The sequence below is a fragment of the Coffea arabica genome, chromosome 7e (assembly GCF_036785885.1).
Source record: "Coffea arabica cultivar ET-39 chromosome 7e, Coffea Arabica ET-39 HiFi, whole genome shotgun sequence".
Taxonomy (NCBI): domain Eukaryota; kingdom Viridiplantae; phylum Streptophyta; class Magnoliopsida; order Gentianales; family Rubiaceae; genus Coffea; species Coffea arabica.
In genome coordinates this window covers 8,703,794-8,731,787 of record NC_092323.1, presented here as the reverse complement: position 1 = coordinate 8,731,787, position 27,994 = coordinate 8,703,794, and the positions used below count along the sequence as shown (strand labels likewise).

At 34.7% G+C, this 27,994-nt stretch overlaps 2 protein-coding genes and 1 pseudogene across 2 annotated transcripts; 2 read left to right on the top strand and 1 right to left on the bottom strand.

The window, feature by feature from the left end:
* Positions 1–33: 33 nt before the first annotated feature.
* LOC113699459 (chlorophyll a-b binding protein 1, chloroplastic-like) lies at positions 34–1,100 on the top strand (annotated as a pseudogene).
* A 10,772-nt stretch (positions 1,101–11,872) lies between these two features.
* LOC113698442 (abscisic acid 8'-hydroxylase 1) lies at positions 11,873–15,675 on the top strand. Its single transcript, XM_027218266.2, has 9 exons — positions 11,873–12,194; positions 12,705–13,029; positions 13,323–13,472; positions 13,745–13,996; positions 14,507–14,593; positions 14,711–14,789; positions 15,007–15,113; positions 15,203–15,321; positions 15,418–15,675. The coding sequence occupies exons 1-9, from the start codon at positions 11,968–11,970 to the stop codon at positions 15,524–15,526; spliced, it is 1,455 nt and encodes a 484-aa protein (XP_027074067.1). The 5' UTR covers positions 11,873–11,967; the 3' UTR covers positions 15,527–15,675.
* On the bottom strand, positions 14,403–22,125 carry LOC140011121 (toMV susceptible protein tm-1(GCR26)-like). Its single transcript, XM_072059388.1, has 9 exons — positions 21,695–22,125; positions 20,073–20,720; positions 19,438–19,644; positions 18,863–19,078; positions 18,531–18,741; positions 17,555–17,802; positions 17,146–17,324; positions 16,799–17,052; positions 14,403–16,170 (listed from the first exon to the last, which is right to left on the bottom strand). The coding sequence occupies exons 1-9, from the start codon at positions 21,830–21,832 to the stop codon at positions 16,019–16,021; spliced, it is 2,253 nt and encodes a 750-aa protein (XP_071915489.1). The 5' UTR covers positions 21,833–22,125; the 3' UTR covers positions 14,403–16,018.
* Positions 22,126–27,994: the final 5,869 nt, after the last annotated feature.

The window sequence follows — 27,994 nt, the reverse complement described above, 5'->3', positions numbered from 1 at the left end:
TATTAGTTGTCACTGCTAAAATCGTGACACAAGATGTTGAGGTAAGGTATATTTAGATTAGTAGTCAATAAAGAAAGCAGCAGCACACGTTGGCTGCTTTGTTATATACTACTACTACTTGTTAATCACACCAGGAGCGGATCAAGTCATTGTCTCTCTGACTTTAATCCTTCTTCAAGTGCAACCAGCATCTGAGAAGATCCAACTTTTGCGAAATTGATCTTCAATCTCTTTCTGCGGTGTTGTTTTCCATGGAAGTGCGCAAATCAACCATACAAGCCGAAGTCCAAAAGAAACGAACCCAAATGACGAAGGATATAAGGAACGCGCTTTTACTTTTACTGTGTTGATTGTCTAAACTGGACAAAGAGATTTTCTGCTCTACCATGGCATTGTCGGAAAAAACCCCGCTAAAGGAAGAGTTACCATGAAAAAACTGTAGCAAAACCAAAACCATTATCAGGGAGTCCGTGGTATGGTCCAGACAGAGTTCTATACTTAGGCCCCTTTTCCGGCTCACCGCCATCTTACCTCACCGGAGAATTCCTGGTGATTACGGGTGGGATACAGCCAGCCTCTCAGCTGATCCCGAGACATTTGCCAAGAACCGTGAGCTAGAAGTTATTCATTCAGGATGGGCTATACTTGGAGCACTTGGTTGTGTTTTTCCTGAGGAGAAACACAACCAGTTGTGTTTTTACTTGGAGCACTTGCTTCTCCAAACTTCAGTGAAGGTGGGCTTCATTATTTAGGTTATCCAAGCTTAATTCATGCACAGAGTATTTTAGCCATCTGGGTTTCACAAGTCGGCTTAATGGGGGCTGCGGAGGGCTACAGAATTGCCGGAGGACCACTTGGGAGGTGACTGATCCTATTTATCCTGAAGGGAGCTTTGGTCCTCTTGGATTGGCAGATGATCCTAAGGCTTTTGCTGAGCTTAAAGTCAAGGAAATCAAGAATGGTAGGTTGGCTATGTTTTCCATGTTTGGTTTCTTTGTTCAAGCTATTGTAACTGGAAAAGGACCTTTGGAGAACCTAGCTGATCACCTTGCTGATCCATGAAAGTGGTTGAAAGTTGATATCTAGAATATAAAGTTAGACGAGGGTATTCGACTTGTTACCGGTAACTCAGCCGGTTTAAAATGTAATTTTCACTTTAGTTATGAAATTTAGGATGTTTATGTGAAGGTTTTTAAACAATAGGGGGGTAAGGTGTCTTTTCGCGAAATCACAAGGGGGTTCCTTGTATTTTACCCTAATGTTTTACTCGGCCAGTAACGCACGCAGCCTACCCTGTGCTCTCCTTGACATCAAACTCAGGAACTGCTACAAATCGTCAACTTTCTTCTTCCAGTTTTGAAAAATGCAAAGTTCGTAACCCTTGCGACCCACGGCTCCAACATGACTAAAACGAAGAAACCCAGAAATAGGAGAATCGAGTATTGTAGACTTGTTGTAGTTCAGGCTTTAAAAATCTTGTACAGTATATAGAAATAGGAGAATTTGCAGCTGGTCAATTGTTCACTAAATTATCGTATCCTACCGTCCGAGGTTAGTCTTGACACAAAAAGGTTTAGCTCATTAGAGTTGTACGTCCGTACTCGTTGGAGAATAAAAAATAAAGTACTCCATCAAAATACGTTGTTGGATTGCCATCTTCTGAAGAAAATTTTTTTTAAACATTTTTTGTGGATATTCTTTTCATATATTTTTCCTATCGAGACTAGAGGAGTGGTATATATAATATGCACATGCCTACTTTTGAAGACATATAAGTTTGCTTGGATTGTAGTTTATTTACAATTTCTTATTTATTTGTATCATTAACGCATTTTTCAATCATATTTTTATTTTACATACATTATATTAAAACGGTGTTATAGTTTTTTTTTTAAAAAAAATTATCTCAAATAATTTACTATCCAAAATATTGATTGTTATCTTATAGTGAACGAACAGCAAAAGAACAACCAGATATGGAGTTAAGGAAATTTTTTGGAGCACTCACTTGTTCATAGTTCATACTACAACTTTTACTATCTCAACAAATACTACAAAGATTTCAGAAAACGTGAAAATTTTTCTCTTCAAATTCTGCTGTTTGTTAATTTTCCGCGCCTTTTATGGTCTTTTTCTTTCAATTCTTCTGTCGGCAAAGCGGGTTCCATATTTTGAAACGCTCTAATAGAAGGCAATACTATTTACATACCATGTTAATTTCTTGCAGAAGGTCAGTTGTTATAGTAGGAGCTGCAAAATCATTCCGGGGAGTAACCATTCCCCTTAATAAACGAATGTTCATATTTTCCCAGTGCCGATGACTGAACTAACTAGCGGAATCCTCAGACTTTCACGGTTTTAGCCAGGCTTGTTGTCATAATACCACAACTACAGGCACTTCTTCTTTTTAAAAAATATATGTATCTCCTTGCTGTACTAAAAGTGCGAGTTGGAGTTGCTACAATGTCCATGGTCCGGTTATCTAGTAATTTTGAGTAACTTTGGTGGCGTTTTCATAAGCAGATAGACTATATATATATATATATATATATATATATATATATATATATGTATGTGGTAATGTGACTAGGAAAAGTCTAAAGTAACAATCATTATGATTTGTGTTTTTAAACTCGGACCGAAAGGTGAATCGGTCGAACTCAGAAGTCAGGGATCAAAGGGTCGGATCGGTTGGACCAGTTTAAAAACTCAGATGACATCATCATGATATCATAAATATATTAATTATACATATAAATAAATAGGTTATCTAATATACATGTTACTAGAAAAAAAATTATCCTTTTTGCTTGTTCATTTTTTCATTTCTCCTATTTCTTAAAATTCAACATACTGAAATTTAACTCCAATTTAACATTTCTAAAATTTAAATGCAAGTTAATGACTCCATAACTAAATCCTTAGGACTTATTTGAGAATATATATCAAAATTTAAGGCTTTAAACAAATATTTGACAATATTAGGGTAACGATTATAATTATTTAAAACATTCTAGCGAAAATATGAAATACAGGAAACTTTAGGTATTTGTTCCTAAATCCTATTTGTGAACTTCATCTTCAACCGTCATATTCTTTGTATTGATACTTTCTTCTTCCTAAACTTTTGCCCCGACCTCCATCTCCACCACATGTGACAACACCACCGCTACCCACTCAGATCTCTATATTTCTAACTTGCAATTTATTTTCCTAATCTTTTGACTTTCTTTTCATTGTTTAATCCAACAAAACCATGAAATTTTTTTTAACCTTTCTTGCTTTTTCTTCCATCCCTTTGCTCTTGTTTTGATTTTTTCTCTCAGTTTCGTTTTAGATTTTTAGATCTATGAGTTTCCTTCTTTATTTTAATTTTGTTTTTGGTGCTAATGGATTCTCTAAATGGTAACAACTTCACCATCATCACTTCTTCCCTACCAGATCTGAAGGGTGGGTTGAAAATCTAAGTGAAGAAAGTTTGTAATTTTTTTTGGGGAAACGATGCAGAATTTTTGGAAAGACAAAATCGGGTTTTTTAATCTCGATTTTCGATTTTTCCCGGTTAGACCCGAATTTTGATCGAGTTTCACTGAGTCTTTTCCATCCGATTCTTTAAATCAACTCGGACGGGATATCTATCCGGTTCTCGATCCAATCAATTGAACCGGCCAGTCCGATCCGAGTTTAAAAACGAAGGTTATGGTAACGAAACTGTTTTTACTTTATATGACAGGTAAAAACATTTTTAGTGACCATTTGATTATCTATTGGACCGGTCACCTAAATAAGATAATACCTAAAAAATTTGATTAATAAGTTTCGCATTAAAAATAGTAAGTTAATCCGATAAATTAATAACTTTTATGTCTCAAAAAGCAAATCGAAATAATTATGAAAGTTACTTATTTTTTTAAATAAATTACTTCTCTATATTCGAAACTTACTTTTTAGAAAGTAAGTTTAGTTCAAATAATAGTAAGTTTTTATAAATTAATAGTAAATCTTGTTCATAGAATAGTAAATTTGGTTAATCGTCAAAACTTACTAGTTTGTGACATAAATTTACTATTTTACTTAAAGAAACTTATATGAAACAAGTATTAGGAAGTTTATTTAAAATAATGTTAAGATTTTTTATTCATGATTGAAATTTAGTATTATACTCCCTCCGTCCCATTGAAAGTATCATTCTTTCCTTTTCGGCTGTTCCAAAATGTTTGTCATGTTTTCCATTTCTAACTACTTTATACTCTGAAATTTCCTTCATACCCTTCATTAATTATGCATAAAGAATACTATAGCTTGGCCCACAAAATGCTATGGGTCCCACAATCATTGGTTTCAAGACAAAGTGCATATCTTTTCTCAATTTTCAGGACAAAGTGTGTATCTTCTTTCTATAATTTTAATTAGAGATCTACAAATTAAAATTCACATCTTTTTTTATAAAAAAAATAAAAATTCACATTGACACAAACGGAGTAAGAGAAGTAGCCCACATCTATTACTCAATTAAAATGATCCAGCCAAAGAGGAAAAAAAGGCATCAACACACAAGATTTTCACAAATAAGGCTAGTTAATTCCAATATGCAGTCAACCAAAATGATATCCAGGCCTATATACGGAGTACATGCTTCACAAAAGTCATACCACTAACTTTAAACAAATTTTACAAGGATGTAGTACCATCCTAAAATGAGCAAAAACATTTAATCTACAAATTGGTAAGCACTTTTACTACTTCAATTTTTGCACAATTAAAATACTTGCACCATCAAGTTCAAAAAGCTTGAATTTTTAGACTTAAGTCCCTGCAAGTAAGATGAGAAAGGACTTGAGTTAGTCAAGACAACAAAGAAAGATGCAGACAATTGAGAATATCAAAAGAATCAATCTAAATAACAATAAAATATGAATTGCCATATCCAATAACTCAACTTATACTTCCAATAACATCCAACTGAATCACTATACTAGTACATGTATAAAAGTTGTATCAGTAGTGCAAACGATTTAGTTTGTCACATAAAAAGTGGCAAAAATAGCATTTCAAATTATGATTTATCAATATTCCATAGATACTTATTAAGTAAACAAGAATAACTGATCAAAAGAAAGATTGAGTCCTTTTTTACATTTTGCAAAATCCAAGCACTTGTACTGTCGAGTATCAATAAATAAGAAGATGAAGAATATAGGTAAGTGTAAATTACCATAAATATAAGATGCAAAATCCAACCACTTGTGCTGCCATTCACTTGTAAAAACCTGATTAGTATACTTCAGTATGTAATGATCCCACATCGGTTAGGAGGAGAGTCCTGACTGCTTTATAACCTGTTATGGGTGTCCCTCTACCTGACCGAGGTCTTTTGGAGGGATGTTGGGCTTCTTGACCTGTGGGTTTGGGCTCTTCACTTGTTGTGGGCTATAACTCCACCTCCAGAAACAAAACTCACGACCTTCTGGGTGACTAACTGTGGGATAATATTGGTCAGGGGTGTTAGAGTTGATATCAGATCCGACTCCCGATCCTGGTGTGCCAGCGAGGACGCTGGGTCTCTTAAAAAGGGGTGGATTGTAATGATCCCACATCGACTAGAGAGAAGAGTCCTGACCGCTTTATAACCTGTTGTAGGTGTTCCCTCATCTGACCGAGGTTTTTTGGAGCGGTGTTGGACTTCTTGACCTGCGAGTTTGGGCTCTTCACTTGTTGTGAGCTATAACCCCACCTCCAAGAACAAAACCCACGACCTTGTGGGTGGCTAACTGTGGGACAATATTGATCAGGGGTGTTAGACAGTACCTATATAAAAAAGAAAAAAAAAAGCTAGTGTAAACAACTATAAACAAAGAAATAGGGACCGTAAACTATAAAGCACAAACTAGTTTTGCATATAAGTGAACCTGTCCAATGAAACCATCTTTATGCTTGTATATGACTTCGAACTTGGCTAACAAGTTCTTTTTCACATTTAATTTGCAGAGGAAGAGAACCATCTTTCATTAAATGATGCTTTCTGATGTGCGGCACTTTGTAATTGTTTCCCCTTAAGTTCTTCATTACCTCTACCATACATGATTGCAGTGTTAAGAAAACATTGTTGAGGCTTTTAGTTGATAGTTGATCAAACGATTTTTCAACAACAAGGATTAGCTCATCAATTGTTTTGGGTGCTTCTTGATGTTGAAGTGATTGGATGGCCCTAAAATATCCTAAATTAAGAACATTCATGTCCGGACTATTACAAGGTTGATATAACAAGTGAATATCAAGTCCATCCATTGAAGCACCCTCAATAAATTCAAAATCCATGGGATTAATATGTGGCGGCATTATCTTGTTGGATGAAAATTTCAGTACCATTCTCACGTGGCCATTTACTGCGTATTGTAGGCAAAACCTTTTTAATTAGGCATCTTCTATACACCTCTTTAGTCATTGACAATATTGGCTTCGTTTCTAATGTACCAGCAATCCGATTTTTATTGTTTCTTTTTGCCGGCTCCTTTAGTACAAAAGAAAAAATACCAATTTTGTCATCAAATTCTTGGTAGTAAGAGCAATCAAACCGAGGTCGAGCTACAGCAGCTAGAAACATAACTTTCGCAATGAATTTTTTGCTCTTACATGTTAGAAGAGGTTGCTTTTCCTCAGGATGAAGATAGTACCTTTCGGATTCTTTAGTTATATAAAACTATTTTTCATCAATATGAACAACATTAAACATACTCCTAAAAACTGGTTTAGTATTGAGACTTTCAAATTCAAGCATTGACTAGCAAAATCGAAGCCTTACTTGCTTACTTTCATCCGTCAACTACGGTTTCAACGCATTTGAATGCAGCCTAATAGCACATTCTTTAATTCGTCGATGAAGAGTTGACTTAGCAACTTTCATTTCACTGGAGAGCGAATGTTTGTTCGGCGGCGAAGAGGAATTGTCATAATAGAGGTGAAATCTATTTCCACTTGTTTCCATCCAGGTCTTTTTGGAAATCTCCGAGATACATCAACTACTCTTCCATTTGCAAAAGAGGCTGCCGCTTGTTTCCAAATCCTGCGAACAGTTATGACATTTATCTGGAATAAGTTTGCAACATTCATAATTGTCCCTCTTCTCAATTTTTCACAATCACTATATTGCAAGAGAGTTTCAAAAATGGATTGCCTTTCTTCATTAGTTAATCTCTTTATACGATTGCAGGAAGTTTCAATGTCATCAAGCATATCCATTTTTCTTTAAAAAGTCACCAACGAAACAGAGCATAATGCTCATATTTATATACAGAGTAGAACTAGGAGTGAATAGTCGTAATCCTTAGTTAACAAATTTTTAAAATAGGCAATTCAAGTTTTAGAAATCCACCAACTTACAAAAGTTTTAGACCAATTTGGTGGCAAATCTTAAAAACAAAAAAAACCAGAAATTATAATTAAGCAAGACAAGAATTAACGCCCTCTTGACATGAACCCAAAAAAAGAAAGAATAAAAACAAATCATAACAAGGGAATAAAAAAAATCAATCTTGATATGTTTTGATTAGATGCATAATCCAAATATAGGCAGTGCAGATTAGACGAACTTTTATTGAAGACTTGAATCCCATAGAGTTTTCATCTCTTTCTTGAGCATCAGCGTCAACTTGCTGTCGAAAGTTAGGTAGAGCAAAATTTTAAGGATTTATTAGCAAAAGATGGAAGAATTTTGAGAAGTAAAAGACGATGAAATTTTCTTGCCGAATGAAAGTTAGTAGCTTGTGATTTAAAGAGTTGTCAGTTGTCACTTATCACGTCGATATCTTCGGAAGAAGTGTTTGTAGCAGATAAGAGTAGCAGTGATGGGCAAAAGTGGAGTGTACTGTGCATAAGGGCAAAAGTGAAACAAAAGGAAAAAAAATTTGGTGAAGTGTACTGTGCATAAAAAGCACATATCCCCAAACACAACCAAATATATGAGACGGAAGGAGTAGTTAGTAATTGCTTGTAACGTAAATGTATAATACACGATTGTATGTATCATTTATAAATGTTATGTGTTTTAAGTATTTTAAATAAGAGTAAATCTTATATACACTGATAGTGTATATACTATCACCGTTTGATTTATGACATGTGTGCAAAAGTTGAATTTTAAATTTGAATTTTGCATAGTTGTCATTCATCCAACGCTGATAGTGTATACATTGTCAGTGTAGACAAAATTAATCCTTTAAATATACTATGAAAACCATTTCTTTCACATGACCTTATAAAATATGTACGAATAATTTGCCATATTACAAATTCTAAATTATTTTTGAATTTGTTAAAGCTTAGAAAGTTTGGATGACAATAATAACAAATATTTCGAGTTATATATAAAATAGCACTTATCTATACATCACAATTTCCATAGATTAATACTTATGAATTTAATAAAATGGTAACAGTTTAATAAATTTATTTTCTGAGTCATAAGTATAAAAGTTAATGTTCTATTAATGTAGTATAATCTTTGAAAATTATACGGTTTGTTTGGATTGAAATGATTTCAAATAAAATAATTTACTTCATAAATTTTAATCACTTTTATATCTTCCTAATCACCTTTTCATCTCACATACATCACATCACAAAAAGTACTATAGTAATTATCTCAAATAAATCATCCAAATAAACTCCTATCCAAACAAACCCTAAATTTACCCATATATTAAGTTTCATAACTTTCAAATATATTTTGTATCATTTACATTATAGATTTGTATGCATATTTTTTTTATCAAACTTATTTTTAATTGGCAAATAGTATGTAAATTATTATAAAATGTCATTTTATAATAATTATAATTTTTTATAGGTGAATGGTATATAAACTTCTAAATTGTCAATTCATAAATGATTAAATCTTACTACTTTATGGCATATATTAGTCTAATCGGTTAAAAAATTACCGTAATCAAGTGTACGTTAATTATTGATTCAAAATTTGCACCACTGTGACTATTTTTGTTATTACTACCATAAGTTTTTCTAATCAAAGTAAAATAAAATAAAATATCTTTTCCTTTTATATGCAGTATTTATATTTAGTAAAAAATTATTAAACCATTTTTACATTATATAATTTCTGATGAAATTAGTAACAGTTTCTAAATAAATTGGAATAATTTGTAAAATATGTTATTTTTTTACCAATATAATCAAAAGAAATTTTCACTATTAAAAAGCAAATGGAAAGAAAGGGTCTCAAGACCATTTGGCAATTAGAACATTTCATTTTCTCACCCGCACAGAGCATCAATCATTACACACAAATTTCTCTTTGACATTTCACCAAACATCTTATATGCATTCCTAAATTAATCACATTTAACTTAAATGCCTACACACTTTCACATAAAGGGTCTCAAGTCATTTCCTAGATGTTTCATATGGCTATTAAGCTTACTTTACCCAGAGCCAATCAAAGCTACAACCATTTCCTACATGTTTCAACGAACATTTCTAGCCCCAATATTGCAATAAAATCTTCAAAATCTCAAACCTGATTTTGCAAGAAAATCTTGACAAACAAAACAAATGAAAGATAAATAAATTACAGCAATATAATCAAACAATTTCAAGAGAACATGATGGTCTAATCGTCACTGCTATTTTTCATATGCTCTTTGGCTAGCTACCACCGTTGCTAACCCTTTTGTTATGTCTGCATATGGCAGCACCCAAAACCAACCGATCGATGAGAAAGACGAGAGGAAAAGTGTGGACTAAAGATGAAAATTTTGGAGGGAGAAAATTTATTCAATCGTAACCAAGAGAAAGTGTGGACCAAAGTGGAAACTTTTGCTCGGGAATTCAATCGTATTGTGAGAATTGAGAAGTAAATAAGAAGAAGGCAGGTGACTTTAAAGAGACAGGTGATACCCGAAAACATTTCAGGAAATAGGTGATCTTTTACTTAAAGATGCAAATTTTTTACTTTTAGTATTAGTAAGTTTAATTTAAACAAAAATAACTTTTGTCGAATTATAAGTAAATTACATTACTCAAAGTGTAAATTTTCATTTCTGACTAAAATTGACTATTTCAGACATATACTTACTAATTTTAATTAAAAACTTACTAATATTAATATTAATTATTTTAAAACAATATTTAAAAAGACGCTAAAAAGCTTGATGTGTCGTTAAAGTTAATAGAAACCTGCAATAATAGGTAACCCTAATATCATTACCATAACTATAGTCACTATAACATTGTCCGACTAGACTATATATCTGGTAACATTAAGCTAGATGAACTTCTATTACACTTAAACTTTTGAATCATTCATCTAATATCAATATAAGGTGCATGGAATGTAATGCATCCAGATTAGCAAAACCAATATTTCTTTTTTCCCCTGGCAGAGAGGCCCTGCAGTCTATACTGCACAAACAAAGGAAATCTAAAGTAGTGTGTTTGGATTGCAAGTTATTTGCCCAAATAAATTTGCTTACATCACTATTACAATTTCCAATACACCTTTTTATCTTCCCAATTACCTTTTTATCTCACATACATCACATCACAAAAAGTGCTACAGTAAAAATATCTCAAATAACTTACAATCTCACATATAACTTACTTATATTTGTAGCAGTTTATCTACTTCGAAAAGGAAAGACTTCACTTATTTTTGGATTTTTTTTTTGTCAAAAACTTATTTTTGGGTTTTGGTGTAGATCGAATCTGAGGAGTGGCTATGGGACAAAAATTAATAGCGACATGCTCGATACACAGTCGTCTTCCACTTGTACATCATATCAGAGCTCTTCTCTAAGTCATCATTTCACAAATGTAGTAGTCATTGTTAATTCAACGATACCATCTTATAATCCTTGGCAAGTCGGCACTAGGCCTGAATCGAATCTTTTTATGGAACGCCTCGGGACAATAACTACCATCCCTTATTATTTGACAGATGGGAGTAACCACCATCATACCTAGAGATGAACTCTCTCTACATTGACTACAGAATCATGTCGCCGTGGGGACTAGTGGTCAGGAAGTTGAACTCCGGCCTCCGCCTCGCAGACTATGGCTCAAATCCTCGCAAACAGGTTGGGATAAGGAGGGAACAGGAGAATGCAGATTAAAGCACATGCTACTGCATGCCATGCATGTCTTCCTAGGCCTGAGGGACATGCTGAAATCTCGTCTTGATTTGACCAATTGCTTCCAATGGCTAATTGTCACTTCTCACCAGACATGAGATCGATAAACCAATCCCGGGGATCGTAGCATATCAGTTAACGAGAAATACTAGCCGAACAAGCAATAAAGTGCGTTCAATGAACACCTTCAGCGGCAGACACCTCATAATGAACCAACAATTTGGCCTGATTTCTTGTCCACAATCCACACCAGTGTCCGGAATTGCAGTTTGTGACATTTACGTTATATATAACTATGTATCATGTATTTTTCATTCCTCTCAGTGCTGGTAAACAATAAGCCGCAAGAGTTTATAACGTGACTAGAGATAAAATGATTTCGCAATTGTTTAGTATCAATAGAAAAGTAGCATGATGTATTAGTTGTGGTACCAAGAATCATCAAAGAAAAGAGTTTGCGAACATGCTAGTCACCATCTGTGTGATTAAAAATGTTCAGATAAACTTCTCGTCCTGGCAAACACTACCCTGGTTCGGCAATCCAGTTATTTAACAAGGATATGACAAAGTTGAGGGTCAAATTACAATGTCTCAGGAAGTACGGACAAAGACGGAGGCACGTAGAATATTGTCTTTTACTAGCATGAATCTTGGAGTAGTGCTATAGCCGGCATACGCTAAAGATGCTTCCAAACATCCCTATTTAATTCACATTTCTCGTTCATCTCAGACTACTAGACCTTTGATGCTAGGTGATAATTTATGTTCCAACAGTTCATAATCATACTCCGACTGTCATCAGTTTCCTCAAAATTAACTCAAGATGTCTGTTGAGTATCTCGTCCTTCTACTTGGCAACTACCATTATATTCTCCTAGCATCAGTGCTCGCCTTAGGAGTGACAGTTCTCCTTTCTAAGGGAACTAAACGTGGAAAGAGTGGCATCCCTGGCAGCCTGGGAATCCCCTTCCTCGGGGAGACTCTTTCATTCCTCTCAGCTAACAATAGCAACAAAGGCTGCTATGAGTTTGTTAGACTCCGACGATCGTGGTAAGTTATCCTCCTCCTTTTGAGAATAGAATATACATCTTTGATGGATATAGGGAAAGCCATCCTTGTGACTCTTCAATTTAACTCCTTTATGTGCAGTGTAGTCTCCAACAGATGCAAAGCTAGAGTTAGTTTACTGTTTTATCCAAGATCTTATACAGTGTCAAGTCACAAAATACCTGAACTTTTTCAATTTCTGACTAAGATGAAGTACATATGTTTTGCCTTTCTTCTCAAACCTATGTAGTCCTCTCATTTGCAGTAAGAGCAATTTCCATGTCATAATCATGTAAAAAGGCAGTTGAAAATTGTAGTATAATGCCAACCAGAAGAAAAAAGAATAGGAGGAGGAGAAGAAGAAGAAAAGATTAGAGACAGTAAAAATAAAAATGAAAAAAAAGAAAACAGTAGAGATATCCATTACCACCAACTCTCTGATTAAGGTAAAATTACTGCAGAAGCTAAGTAGCTTCATGAAATATGTACTGATTGACTGACTGATAAAATTAGGTATGGGAAATGGTTCAAAACAAGGATATTTGGCAAGATCCATGTGTATGTTCCAAGTGTTGACGGTGCCAAGACAATCTTTGCCAATGATTTTGCACTGTTCAACAAGGGATATGTGAAATCAATGGCAGATGCAGTAGGAAAGAATAGCTTGCTATGTGTTCCTCATGAAAGTCACAGAAGAATCAGGCGTCTTCTGTCTGAACCTTTCTCTATGAATTCTTTATCCAAGTTTGTTCAGAAAATTGACTGCATGCTGAGTAAAAGATTGGAGAAATTAGAAAGGGATGGACAAAGTTTTGTGGTGCTTGACTTCAATATGAAGGTACTACTGAATTCCATTTCCATTATCTGTTGCATAGACACTGTTCTAATTTGTATTAAAACAAATGTTTAAAACAAATGGCAGGCTCGACCAACTTTCTTTTAGAAATCTTTTTTCTTATTATGAGGAAACTTTGGTTTAAGGACTTATATACACGGGACATTTGACCAAGCCAACTCAATATGTTAACAACACAAGCCAAAAGGCAGCCCAAGAAACTTTTTTAGAAATTCAAGAAATGAAGAAGTATTGGTTTTCAATGTCAAAGGCTAACCTCAATAGATTTGATGCAGATGACATTTGATGCAATGTGTGACATGTTCATGAGCGTCACAGATGCTTCCTTACTCGAACAAATTGAAAGAGACTGCACTGCAGTTTCTGATGCCATGTTATCCTTCCCTGTCATGACCCCTGGCACTCGATACTACAAAGGCATCAAAGTAAGCTTCTATTCTGCAATATAGAATCTATAGGTCATACCAATAATCACCAAATGACCAACAAGAAAAATCTGCTTGGTGATGTTTTAGGAGCAATGTGACCTAAGAAATTTGGCTTATTAAGACAGCTACAAGACAGAGCAAATTGTAGTAAAATCCTTTCCAGAAACAAAAGCAAAAGTGCGGGAAAAGATATCTTGAAACATGACAGAAGTATGCTCGTTCATTTCAAACTTTTCAAGTCATTAAAACTGAACAAGCAATATACACAGGCACGCCGTCGACTCATGGAAACGTTCAAAGGAATGATTGCCTGTCGAAGGACAGGAAGTCGACATCCTGAAGACTTCCTACAGTCCATGCTGCAAAGAGATCAATATCCAGATAATGAAAAACTCAGCGATGAAGAGATCATGGATAACCTATTGACATTGATAATTGCTGGACAAACCACTACAGCTGCTGCAATGATGTGGAGTGTCAAGTTCTTGGATGAACATCAAGGAGTTCAGGATAGGCTCAGGGTGAGAAATAATGCCTGCATTTTAAAATGCAAACTCCCTCTCTCTCTCTCTCTAAACTCCCCTCCCACCATTCTGCTACTAAATTCCTGTTAACCATTTCTTCCCCCTCCCCCTGGCAAGCACCTGAAACACTCCGGGAAAGGAAACAGAAAAGAATCCAAAAACCTCGAGGAAGAGGAAAACTAGCAGAAAACAATGAGCTTGTTTGGATAGGAAGATTTGCAAACAAAATTTCAAATTTTTTTCTACTTACGTCATAAACACAATTTCCAACCACCTTTTTATCTCACATACATCATATCACAAAAAGTGCTACAGTAATTATCTCAAATAAATATTTCAAATAACCTCCTATCCAAACAAAATCAATATCTCTGTGCTTGTGTGTGCTTTTGTTTTATATATATATATATATATATATATATATATATATATATATATATGTCACATCCTTTCATTGAAGATCATTGCAGACATACTATGATTCTTTCTCTTTTGATGGATTTACAGGAAGAACAATTGTCCATACTCAGAAACAAGCCAAATGGAGCCCTCCTGACCCTTGAAGATCTGAACAACATGTCATATGCCTCAAAGGTTAGAGGAACTCGGAGAAAGAAGTTCAATGAATTTCCTTATTGAAACTACAGTCCCTTGTCCAACCCCAATTATATATATTTCTATGCTTATCAAGGTTGATTTTTATGTTTCTAGGTTGTCAAAGAGACATTGAGAATGTCAAACGTCCTCCTATGGTTTCCTCGAGTGACACTAGATAACTGCACAATTGAAGGTAAGTTAAGCCTTAAATAAAAGGAACAAGGGCAAAAGAAAACTTGCCTCATGCTTTACTAGTTACCTATGCATAAAAACCTTTTCTTCTAAAAAGGTTCAAACCCAAAATTCTAATATTATAAGCCTAGCATATTCAATCTCCAGATTAACAAAAAAAAACCTGATTGTATTTATTAAATAAATCAACAAGCATACTTATCCATGTCCTGATGCAGGTTTCGAGATAAAGAAAGGATGGCATGTCAATGTTGATGCAACCTGTATACATCAAGACCCAGAAATATACAAGGATCCTATGCTCTTCAACCCTTCAAGATTTGATGTAACAAGTTTCCTGCTCATTCTTCATTTAATCATCCTCACTTTCCAAAAAGGAACATTATAAATTCATCATGTATTTCATATCATTAGGAAATGCAAAAGCCATACAGTTACATACCATTCGGGTCAGGACCAAGGACATGCTTGGGAATCAATATGGCAAAACTTACAATGTTGGTTTTTTTACACCGACTAACTACTGGATACATGTGAGCTACTAGCCTTTAGCTTCTCTGACTTCTGTTCCTCTTTTTAACGGGATACAGTTTCCTACTTTGAATGAGTTTCCATCTTTCATTGTACAGGTGGACTGTTGATGACCTAGACCCTCATCTAGAAGGAAAAGCACACATACCAAGATTGAGAAGTGGATGTCCAATAACCTTAACGGCCCTGAAGAATGAACACAACTAAATACCCTGAAGCAGATGACTTGTGCACTACGGTGATTAATGTAGATGCATGGTTTAAGACTATGTACCAAGTATCATCAATTTCTTGTTGTAATCCAGTTCTTATGTTTCAAATTCCCTGAAAAAGAAGATTCTAAATTTCACAGGAAATTAGTAGAGGCAACAAAAAGAAATGATGTCATCCAGTCATCATTTATGTGATCCATCGTAATACATAAACCATGAATTTCAAGTATTCCAGTCATACACAAAAGGAATACTAACCATATTCGGCCATTATAAGAGAAAGAGCTAAATCTTCTGTATGACAATAATGTCATTTCAAATTTTATTCTCATCCATAAGTGCATAATGTTGATCTGAAATCTTTGAATATTTATATATCTTTTTTTTTTTTAACAAAGTACATGTCAGAAAAAGATGATAATGAATCGAAAAGTAAACAAACACACAAAAAGGATCTAGCTCCCAAAGGCATCCAAGAATGTCACGTTTACTTCATAGAAATTGATTTGTACTCCTGTACGGTGGCTGTTATAGCTTGCTCTACTGGTAGCCTTTCCAAACTTGATGCCCCATAGAATCCATGAACGCCTTTTGTATTCTTTAGTACATATTTGGCTTCTTCAGGGCTGGATATAGGACCTGAAAGTTGCACAGCAGTCAATAAATGTGAAAACGAAGTGAATTCATTCAACACTTAAGAATAATGTACTGTTTTTTCTTTCCTATGCTGATACCATGAAACATATCTAACAAGTAGCTTCTTGAAATTTAGTTTTAAAGAAGTGACATCTATGAGACATGACAATAGTTGGTGGAAGCCAAGTCCAACTAAACACAGCAATCTGAACAGACGGCTAAGCAGATTCCAGAAAAATATACCAAATGTACCTAGCAAACACGTTAAAAATTCAAGCTTCAAAATAATAATAGACTCTGCCTTCAAGTGATGATGTCTCTATTTGGTCCTTTTATGGTGGCAGTCATCCGTCTAGCAACGCGTCATATTCTAGAATGACCTCCTGACCAAACACAGAAACCCAATACAGGTGGACTAACCAGTTTGATCCAATGACCCAAATGACCAATGAGCTCTACAAGCTGTTAGAGTTAGTAGTTATTATTGTTGCTCTCCAGTTCAAGCAACATATCTCATTCTGAATTGGTAAAATGTTGTTATAGAAAATATCCCACCATTGTTTGAACTTTTGGGTTCAGTACATTATTGGTTGAAAACATTTGTAGCAAGCAAAGGTTTCTCAGATGGTACCTCCATGGCAGAGCACAATAACATCACTATTGACAGAATGAACAGCCACAGCAATAGCTTGAACACGAACAGCACTTTCATCCAATGAGAGAGCCGTTTTTGCACCAATTGATCCTGAGGTTGTGAGCCCCATATGAGCCACTACAACGTCAGCACCAGCTTTTGCCATTGCCACTGCTTCTTCTATGTTGAAGGCATAAGGGGTAGTTAAGAGGCCCATTTCATGAGCTTTCGCAACCATTTCAACCTCCAATCTGTATAACGACTATGGTGATTGTTCATTCCATTTATGATTGCAAAGAATGTTAGAAAAAAGCCCACATGTATGTCACTAAATTAAGACATACCCATATCCCATTCCAGTCTCTTCTAGATTTTGTCTAAAATTACCATCAAAAAGCCCAACAGTAGGAAAATTTTGCACTCCACAGAAACCTATGGACTCCAACTGCTTCAGGAAATAGTCAATGCAGCGAAATGGATCAGTTGCACAGACACCAGCCAGAACAGGAACCTTCTTAACTACCTGGACGTTCAACATGAGTATAAATCGAGCAGCACAAGGTGATCAATGGTAATGCTTACCCCGTATACAATGGAGGCATCCTACTATAGTTACAAAAGGAATTAAACCATGAAGGTGCAGTACTGAAAAAATTCAAGCATATTACTAGAGTATTTGCCAGATTTAACATGTACATATACTCTTCTTTCACCCCATAAACTCTTTTCCGTCTGGAAGAAAAAAATTCTTACAGGCAACACTTCATTGGCCATCTCAACTACTACTGCATTTGCATCAGCAAAAGGCAACAATCCTGCCAAGGAGCCCCTTCCTGCCATCCGAAAGCGCCCTGAGTTGTATAAAACTATTAGATCCACGCCACCTGCTTCTTCAAATTTTGCTGATATCCCTGTCCCTGCACCAGCCCCAATAATGGGTTTACCCATCCTTATTTGATCTTTCAAATTCTGCAGCACGGCATGCGTTCTCTCCAAAGTTTCTGTTGAAAGGAATAAAATTTTCATTAGGACTTCAGCTAGATATTAGAAATAAACATAATCCCTCCTCCTGCATATATTGGTGAATTTGAAGAAACTACTAAGCTCCTAGAGCATATTACATCTGCAACAGTAAGCCTCAATGCACAACAATAAAGGCAGTTACAGCAATGAATTGATTACTTCCACCATTTCCCCCAGCCCCCTCCCCATGTAAGAAGATAAAATAGAAATGAAAAAAACCTCCCATGGACTATTCATTCGAGCAGAATTCTGCAAAGCACAAATTCAGAAACTTATGGTTGTCTCATAAACCACATGCTGCCTTAAGCATCGAGGCAAATCTGTATCAAACACTTCTTTCAAATAACAAGCAGTATTCAACTAGACTTGTGACAAAGTAAGATTGACAGATGCACGGAGGTAATTGACAGGTTGACCCAAGGACTGGAAACTATCAGTCACCAAACATCTTCAACAAGCTCTTAATAGCTAATAGCATGCGAATCAGGAACCTAGTAAACATGATAGTAATGAAGAAAAGAAAGTAAATTTGTGCTTCCTCTAAACAGGTTTTTCCATGAAATGACCATGAAGACTACTATGTCTGTTTAGACGAGTTACAAGACATTCTTAAATGAAAATCAGCCTAACCAGTTTCACGATACAACACAACCTAAGACATTTACAGAAGAAGCTCAGAAAAATAACATCGAGGGGAAAAAAAAACCTGGTTTTGCATTTGGGAAGTTGCTCAGGCAGTAAGAAATAGTTCCTTTTGTGGGTTTTACTTCAGAAACAGGATGATCTTCTTGGATATCTTTCATAGATTCATAAACACTCTCACCACCATCTTTAGAATTATGACAGATCTCTATGAACAAGTCAGCCAAGGCGTTTGCAAACTCAATATCATTAATGTGATGAGGGAAAACCTTGACCTATCAATAGACAAATATATTATCTTCCAGAGATGAACAGAATCTTTTAGTAGGAAACTCCATGGGGCAAATGAATAATGTAAAAAAACTCATAAATCTATCTTGTAAGCAATGCGGTTACCTGACGGTCTTCATTTGTCTGAATCAGCTTCTGTACTTCCTTTATCAGAGTTCCAGTAACCTCAGGATCATAAAAGGCCTTACCAGGTGCATCCAAAGCAGATATCCCTTTCTCTGGCAAGCAGATACAGAGTTTTGAGTTTGACTTGTTTAACTTCTCTGCTATAAATTCAGCAAACTTTTTATTCTCATCCACTGTAGTCCGCATCAAAGAAACCTTGAAAATTCATAAATATTATCAACACATGTCCAATATCCTGAAGGTTAATAATCAGAATGATCAAATTTTTCTCTTCTTTTACTCTACACCAGCCAAGAATATGTTTCATTCTTACCAAAGAACTATATAACTGTTACAGCAATATCTCAGTAGAACAACTACAGAAGTGCTATTTTTTCTTTCTTTTCCATCAATTTACTCCTGTGGTAGGCTAAAGCATAGAATTCAGAGCATTGAACTTTTCATCTGATCAAATAGATATTTGATACAGTAGTCATTACCATGTATACTTGAGTACTAAAACGTAACTGACTCCAGGTAAAATGTAAGTAGACAAAGTTAATTAAATTTTTTACCTGCTGATTGTGTTCATGAATCTTCCGATGATGAAATTGAGAAGGTATGGTATCTTGGCCTCCAAAATTAACCATATCCAAGGCTCCCACACTCAGCACCAAAGGTATATTTTTCTCTATTAAGGCATCAAACCGGGAACTATCACATGCCATAACACCTCCAACAACATAATCTGCAACTTCAGTGGTTGTGATGTCTAAAACACCCTATGTACAACAACAATACAAATGTTGAGTGTCGATAAATCATCCAGCAAATAAAAATGACAAATGACAATTTGTTGCTAATCATCAATTAATCTGTTCAAGTTTTTATCTTTCATCTTAAACTTATTATCATTCCACCGTCTTGCAGTTGTTTTGATGTCAAAGCACCCCATCCTAGACAAAGAGGCTGAGTGTGAGTAGGAACTAATTCTTGAAGGACTTAATTTCATTATAATTCAAGCTAAGTAGTCTCTTTAAATTCCCATATTCGACCTTCAACCTTATATTTTCATCTCTTTAAATAATAACACTTTCCCTCTACCACTTCTGCCCATTTCATAGATCCAAGTTCCAATACTCCAAATAGAAAATTGTACAAGTTAATCTGTAAGAGTTTTAATGCTTGTACAGATAACACGCATAGCTACCTGTATAAGTCCTTGTCTAACAAGATCCTCCATAGCCCTGCCTCCTACACCTGTGGCGTGAAAAACCAAGGTCTCATAACCTTCTTTAAGCAGTCTTTCCTTGACAGCATTAACACATGGTGTGGTGACTCCAAACATTGTCAAACCCACTGTAAATTTTTCACTGCCATTGCGGGTTTCTTTAGACTTTTCAAGCCTTCCAGCGACCATCCCAGCAAAAGCTGCACCAGCATTTGATAGCACAACCCTGCTCACATTGTTAATGCCACAAATATCCACCACTGAAGGAAACAACAATAAATCTGATGTTCCAATATAAGGTTCCGTTTGACCACTGGCAACAGTAGATACAAGTAACTTGGGGATCCCAATGGGAAGAGATCGAAAGGCAGATGATAGCAGAGATGTCCCTCCACTACCTCCCAGCCCTACAACTCCAGCAAGGACTCGACCCCTATGAGCTTTTCTGAGAAAATTTTCAAGTGCTTTACAAATCACTGCAACAGCTTTGCCTCTATCATCAGGAAGCTGGACTGGGCTTGGTTCCCCTGAAGCAGAAAAGACATCCTCCCTTGATACAAACGTGAAGTCACCACAGCTCTGTACCTCCTTCTCACCCGCAGAAACATCTACAACTGTAACTTGTACCTGCACATCTTCATAACTTTTTATAGTGTGAAGCAATGCTGAAAAATAAACAGCATTGGAAGTTGTCATGCATTTAACTGTACTGAAACCACCAAAAATCCCGATATCTTTCTTGCCTCGGTTTTTTCCTCGACTTAAGGAAATATGACAATCAAAGTTAAATTGTTTTAGCATCTTAGAAACTTATGGGTTCTTGAAGTAACTAAGAACACGTAATGGCCACAAAGACAAGACATAAATCCGGAAAAGCTATAAATTTTATTTGTCAGGATTATGTGTTAATAACATTAGGACGAGTTTGTAAAAGAAAGGGCATCTAGCCTATATTACCTATAAGGACAGTGGTGGACCTTGCAATTATACTAAGATCTTAAGGTTAAGTGTGCATTTGATCTTGGATTCTACTATAAATACCCAACAACGAGTTGCACTTAATTAACTTAATCTCCACTTGTGCTGTGTGCCTATCCTGACAATTTCCACTCTCTAAATTCCCTTTCTGAATCTCAGCAGAGTCTGATCATAGAAGGGATATACAAACAGAACTATAAAAGCTTATGCTACAGACCTACATTTCCCCATCAGCACTTTTGGTACCATCATTTGCCATTTCAAAATGGTCCAAAAAGCAGCAATGCATAACATGGGAAGCGCATAGCACCGACCGGATACTATTTTGACACAAGAAATTGATTGTGAATAACATAAATGTAAAACTTCCGCCCCTGCCTTAGCAAGAACTAGCAACGATAGAACTAAAGCTTCACCATTACAAGCAGAGGAGTGAACAGCAACCATAAAAGCTACTCCATAACAGCGTTTAATCAAACCAACCATGCAAAATCCCGCTTCAGATTAGCGTTCAAGATTCTTTTCTACTCAGTGATCAGCAGCAAAAACTATTAGGCTAAAAAATAGAAAAGAACAAAATTGAAACATTTTCTATTAGAAAATTGAAGAATATAATGCAGTACCTTAGTGGAAGAATTAGTGGAGAAGTTGCTGAGATTTGATTGAACGGATTGGGATAGAAATCGGAGCTCTTCAAGCTTCGTATCAGCAGTTCCGACGCAGAAAACTTGCACCGCCTCATTCATCTCATTTTTTGCCATTTTGGTATCTGCTTTTCCTTTTGTTATTGATCTCAATAATTAAGTTAATTTTATGGTTTTAGGATTGAATCAATCAGCGAAGATCGTTGCTTATTATTATTATTATTTTTGGTAAGACGAAGATCGTTGCTTATGAGTTTAGCAAGTGATGATAGCTGAAGTGCTAACCACAGTGCTCAACTATACTACCTTAGCACCACCTTAATGCCGTTTAAAAAAAAATAAAAATAAAAATGGAGTGCTGAGGAGAGCGATCTGCTGCTGCTCTGAGAGCATTGGTTAAAAAAATCGACAAGTATTTTGGACTATTACGAAGTATTCATTATGTCGCTTTTGTGTGTGTGTGTGTGCGTGTTTTTTTTTTTTTTTTTTTTGAGAAATTGGTTAGAGCAAGGATTCTAAATGTAGTAGTGCCACGTAAGATTAAGTTGCATAAGATGAATGATTTTTCGAAATATCATTTTTTTGCGGTGTAGAAATTAGCATGAGCTACATGATGTTGTCAATTGTTCCCAGAGAAAATAGGGAAAAAAAAAATCTAAACACGGCTCTTATGAAAGAGAAGTGGTATAATAAAATTTATCACTTTTGCATTAAGAGGCAACCCTAAAAAAATTCTATTGTGCATTGCGTGTATACCCTAGAAGTGGTATAATAAAAGTTATCACTTTTGCATTAAAAGATAACCCTAAAAAAAATATGTCATTTGTGCGATACGTGTCTAGCCCTAGAAGTGGTATAATAAAATTTATCACATTAACTTTAAAATTTATCACTCTTCCGTATCCACCTCTCCACATCCTTTCCACTTTCAAATGCCAAACATAGGATTCGTGCATTATGTGTCCACCTCTCTACATCCTTTTCATTTTCAATTATCAGAATTTAATTGACAGTGAGCAAAATTCTAAAAGCCCACCCCTAACCACCAACATTACTGTAGAATTTTGATATTTCAATTGAAAGCAACCAACCTATCTTTTTTTCTTTTCTATTTTTTATGGCAAAAGCTAGGGCAATTTCTACGAATATTGTTAAATTCACATAAATATCTCAATTATGGTGTCCTTCGGAATAGTTTTCCTCACTTACGATTGCTGCATTTTCAAAATGCGGCGACCGTGAAACTGTATTTTACTTTCAATTTCTTTTTGCCGCGTTAGAAGTACTAAAAAGGACCGAAAAGAAAAAAAAAATTAATGCATTTCCAAAGTTTCCAAAAGTGGATGCACGACAGGCTTGTCCAAAAGTGGCTTGTGTTCAAGTTATCTGTTTTTGGTTATCTAATCTCTGGTTTTTTGTCATAATTAGTACACCCTCCCTTTTTTTTATAACTGACGTTTAAGAAATTTGCTCTAGTGTACTTTTATCTGTCGTTTTATTATCCCCATACAGTATTAATTATTTTTTCACAATTTTATCCTTTTATCTCTCTTTTCCAATACAGGGTTCTTAATTACTACTCCTAGTAATTATTGCATTGCTTTTGGCCTAGTAAAACAGCACCATTTAGTACTCTAGTGAGAGAAAATATAGGTGAATTGGACAATTAATGAGGGTACAAAAGGAAAGTAGTGTACAGATTTAAGCAATGAAAAACTTTTCTTAATTGGTGTGCAAAACCTTAAACGTCTGTTATAAAAAAAGGGAGGGAGTATAATATAAGCATATTCATATACTTTGGTTTTTTGTCATAATTAGTACTCCATATACATTCGCAGGGAAGACAAATAAACACAGAGACTGCGGTGGTACGCCCATATAGGTGCTTTTGGCAGCTAGTTATAGTGCTAAGGGTTAATCACAAAAACTCCCCCTAAAGTATAGTCACTTTTGCACTTTCTGCCCTATAATTATTTTTTTTCTCATTTTGTCCCCTAAATAGTTAGTCATCTTTAAAATTGTATAACGATGATGTTAAAAGGATATTAATACCCCTAAGAGCTAATTACAACAAATCACCTTAGACTATAGCATGTTTTGCGCTTTATCCCCTAACATCATTTTTTATCAACTTATTTGTTTGTGTTGAGATATGTCAACTTTTCCTATAGATTTTATCAGATTAAGTTTGATATCAGAATAATTTAGTTGGTAGAACAATAAGTCTTATTGTTAGGATATTTGTTAACCAAAATCATATTGGTTTGTTAACAAATATTTTAGCTAAGATTTGCTATCATGTTATCAAGTAGTTTTTGTTGAGATTTTCTAGAGAATTGTTAGCTGAAATTGTTTTAGTTTGTTTCTTTGTAAACACTATAAATAGGGTGTTGATGAATGAAGAAATTGAACTCATTTTCCAACTTCAATACAAGTCTCTTATAAACTTTTTTTGCAACACTAAGGTATTGTTTTTTAGTTTATGCCCCAAAAAACCAACAGTTTATTACTAAAATCATTAGTGAACTCCAATATTTGATAACATCCAAGATAATTAATATTTCAAAATTATTATTCCTAACATAATAATAAAAAAAATATTTTCATATATATGGTCCTAGATAATTTCATTCTATAATTACACTTTTTTTTAGATTGAGAAAGATATCTTGCTAATTTGACTTAATAATGGGAAAAAACAAACAAAATTTGTTATTAAAAAATTAAAATGTGAAAATATTTTTAAAAGTCTAAAAATGACTGGATATTGTCAGTTTCTCTTTGAAAATGTTCATACGGCTAAGTTTTTCTTTTAGTAGCTAGATTTTTTTATATGAAAATATACATTTTTTTTGTTAGTGATATTAAAAAAAGAGAAGCATTGTTAATTTGGTGTTCAAAGTTTCCAAAGCTATTCTTTTAATATAGATGCTTAGATGCTATTAGAATTATTTGGATTGCAAAATTTTTTTTGTTCTAAAAGGAGAGGAAAAAAAATAATTTCTTTTCATACAATTCCACAGGCGACTGTGAAATTATATATCATCTCCAAATCGTAAAACAATAAAAATACATTGAGCAAGACATAAACATCTGGAAACAAGAAGTACATGGAAGATACTTCAAAATGCAAATAACATCGTAACAATTACACACAAACAGAATAACCCCACCTTTAAAAATTGAACAATATCGGGCTGATGGTCTGAAAAGATCAAGATGCTATATCAACGTTTGATCAACGGCTAAGTTCATTTTCTCGTTTGTATCGATTCACATTGGTTTAACACGAAAAAAATTCCTTGGGGTTGCAGCATCCACTCTTGGATGTGGCAAATGGTCAATGACTGGAAGATGCATAAACAAAAAAAAAAGAAATAAAAATCTTTGGTCATCCTGACACTAAAAAATAATTCAAAATAAAACACCATAAATGAGATATTTTCTAAATTTAACCATAAATGTTTCTAGAAATTCGATTGAAAGCTACAAATAATTTGAATTGAACAGCTCATGAACGATATTCTAGCCGTTTGTTGTTTTCGAACGCCCATTTCACACAAAGGGAGCGCTGTGGCTCCGAACAACTTCCAATCCCTCAGAATTGGGGAGACTTTTGGACCTTACGCTTGACCTTTCACCTTCTATTTTAGGGCATCAGCCAGTAATTGCGTGTCCAATGAGGCCCATCATCTTCCACATACCCAAAAGTTAAATTTGTTGGATTGAAGAACATTTAACGGCTAGGATCAAATAAATTTCAGATCAATGATCCAAATCAGCCCAAATTATAAGAACTGAGAATAGTAACAAAAATTACTGATTTTAAATTTTAGTTTTTGTTAATTATTACTCAAAAACAAATGATAATATAAAAAAAATGATTATCTAAAATCAGAATTTACAATTAACTAAAATAATTAACTGAGAAAAGTACAGTTTTTGATGCATGATCTCTACAGCTTTATCTAACGCCAGAACAATAATTTTTAAATTGAAAGAAGCCCTAAGGCATCAAAAGAAGTGTGGTTAATCTATGGAAAAATTCCACCCTTTTTCTGTCAGAAAAAATTTTTTAAAAAAAAAGGAAAGAGAAAGCGGGAGAACAAACTATAACTTGTCACCATACCACAAAATTATTGGCTCTGAAATTGGCTTAGCATAAGAAGTCCACGCAGTAGCATATACATGTTAAACATATGCAAACTTTGCGTATAATTGTTGTGGGGACTGTGCCTAAAACGGCCAATGCTTTAGACATTTAGTGTTGCTGAATTTCAACTAGAAAATCAACTGAGCTTTTGGCTCCTAGCAACACAAAGAAGCTAGTCCAGTAAATAAAAAACACACGGATTTATTGTTTTAGTGGGATGCAATTATAGCATCAGTGAACTTGTGACAATGAATTAGGTCTTGCTTTGATTGCACAGTTTTGCATGGACAAGAGGCCCGAACACTCATCAGAAAACTGTTCGAAGCGGTTTTGTACAAATGCACAATATGTAACTTTGTATGTATATGCGGTGTAATTCATTTTCAATAACGTGTAATTATAAAACAAATTTTTGTAGGCTCCACACATGGTGTGAAAAATAATATACAAGAAGAAATTTGGATCTTTTTTTTTTTTGAGAAAAATGCAGTTTTGGTACCTAAATTTTGACGCACGAGCGGTTTTAGTCCCCAAATTTTGGATGAAAACAAATTTGGTACCCAAACTTTCAATTTTGAGCACATTAAGTACCCTTGACGATTTTTTTCCAAATTGTTACCGGAAAAAGCCATGTGACGGTCACGTGTCCGGCCAAAATGGAATTAAAAAAGGCAAAAAATGCAGTTTTGGTACCTAAACTTTGACGCACTAGCGGTTTTAGTCCCCAAATTTTGGATGAAAACAAATTTGGTACCCGAACTTTCAAATTTTGAGCACATTAAGTACCCTTGACTATTTTTTCCCAAATTATTATCGAAAAAAGCCATATGACAGTCACGTGTCCGGCCACAATTGTATAAAAAAAGGCCAAAAAATGTCAAATGCCATTATAATACTAGGTATTAAATTTAAGGACTAATAGCGTAATAAAGAAAAAATCCAAGGACTAAATAACATCACATGAGTCAACAAAACCCAAGAACCGATACAAATGAGCTCCAATTCCAGTTCATTAATCTAAGAATCAAGTCACAAAATTTGTCTGGAATTGGAGCTCATTTGTATCGGTTCTTGGGTTTTGTTGACTCATGTGATGTTATTTAGTCCTTGGATTTTTTTTTATTACGCTATTAGTCCTTAAATTTAATACTTAGTATTAGAATGGCATTTGATATTTTTTGGGCCTTTTTTTATACAATTGTGGCCGGACACGTGACTGTCATATGGCTTTTTTCGATAATAATTTGGGAAAAAATAGTCAATGGTACTTAATGTGCTCAAAATTTGAAAGTTCGCGTACCAAATTTGTTTTCTTCCAAAATTTGGGGACTAAAACCACTCGTGCGTCAAAGTTTAGGTACCAAAACTGCATTTTTGACCTTTTTTTATTCCATTTTGGCCGGACACGTGGCTTTTTCCGGTAACAATTTGGGAAAAAATTGTCAAGGGTACTTAATGTGCTCAAAATTTGAAAGTTCGGGTACCAAATTTGTTTTCGTCCAAAATTTGGGGACTAAAACCGCTCATGCGTCAAAGTTTAGGTACCAAAATTGCATTTTTCTCTTTTTTTTTTTGATTAAATCTTAGCTATGAACCTTCAAGAACGGTTTCCTACCCCTCGTCCGTTTCTCATCGAGACCTAACTTTCCCATATTGAGCAAATCATCATTACGAGAGTGAAACCTACAGTCAGCCCTAGCTCTAACCAAAGCCATCAGAAGTTTGGCATTGTTGATTACGCCATCCTCCATGCTTGTATACTTCAATTGGTTCACGCCATTTAAAAAGAATAGTACTAATAAAGTACAAGTCGAAGTGGAAAAATTCAAGACGAAAATGGTTGCGAGCAATTAATGGAAATGGAGTGAAGGTCAAAGGCGTTCGAGATAATGAGGCAGAAAAGATTATAGACATAGTGTATCCATTTTTGAATAATAGTGTAAGAGTATTTTAATAAGTAGTAATTCAGAGTAAATAATTTGACATTTTTATACTATAGAAAAGTAATATTTATTACTGTTTGTGTAGACTTAAGATGGTTAAATTAGAGTTACTCGAAGCGTTCCGATCTTGTATAATTTAAATTTTTACCTTGTTAATAAATTTGAGTCCATCGAGAACAGTTA

Excerpts from the sequence above, each read along its gene's own strand:
- LOC113698442 (XM_027218266.2), top strand. The coding sequence starts at position 11,968 with ATGTCTGTTGAGTATCTCGTCCTTCTACTTGGCAACTACCATTATATT. Across the intron at positions 13,473-13,744 it reads GATACTACAAAGGCATCAAA|GCACGCCGTCGACTCATGGA; the intron begins GTAAGCTTCTAT and ends CAATATACACAG. Across the intron at positions 13,997-14,506 it reads GAGTTCAGGATAGGCTCAGG|GAAGAACAATTGTCCATACT; the intron begins GTGAGAAATAAT and ends ATGGATTTACAG.
- LOC140011121 (XM_072059388.1), bottom strand. The coding sequence starts at position 21,832 with ATGGCAAAAAATGAGATGAATGAGGCGGTGCAAGTTTTCTGCGTCGGA. Across the intron at positions 17,803-18,530 it reads CTTCCCAAATGCAAAACCAG|AAACTTTGGAGAGAACGCAT; the intron begins GTTTTTTTTTCC and ends TCCTTTCAACAG. Across the intron at positions 17,325-17,554 it reads TGGCCAATGAAGTGTTGCCT|GTAGTTAAGAAGGTTCCTGT; the intron begins GTAAGAATTTTT and ends TTGAACGTCCAG.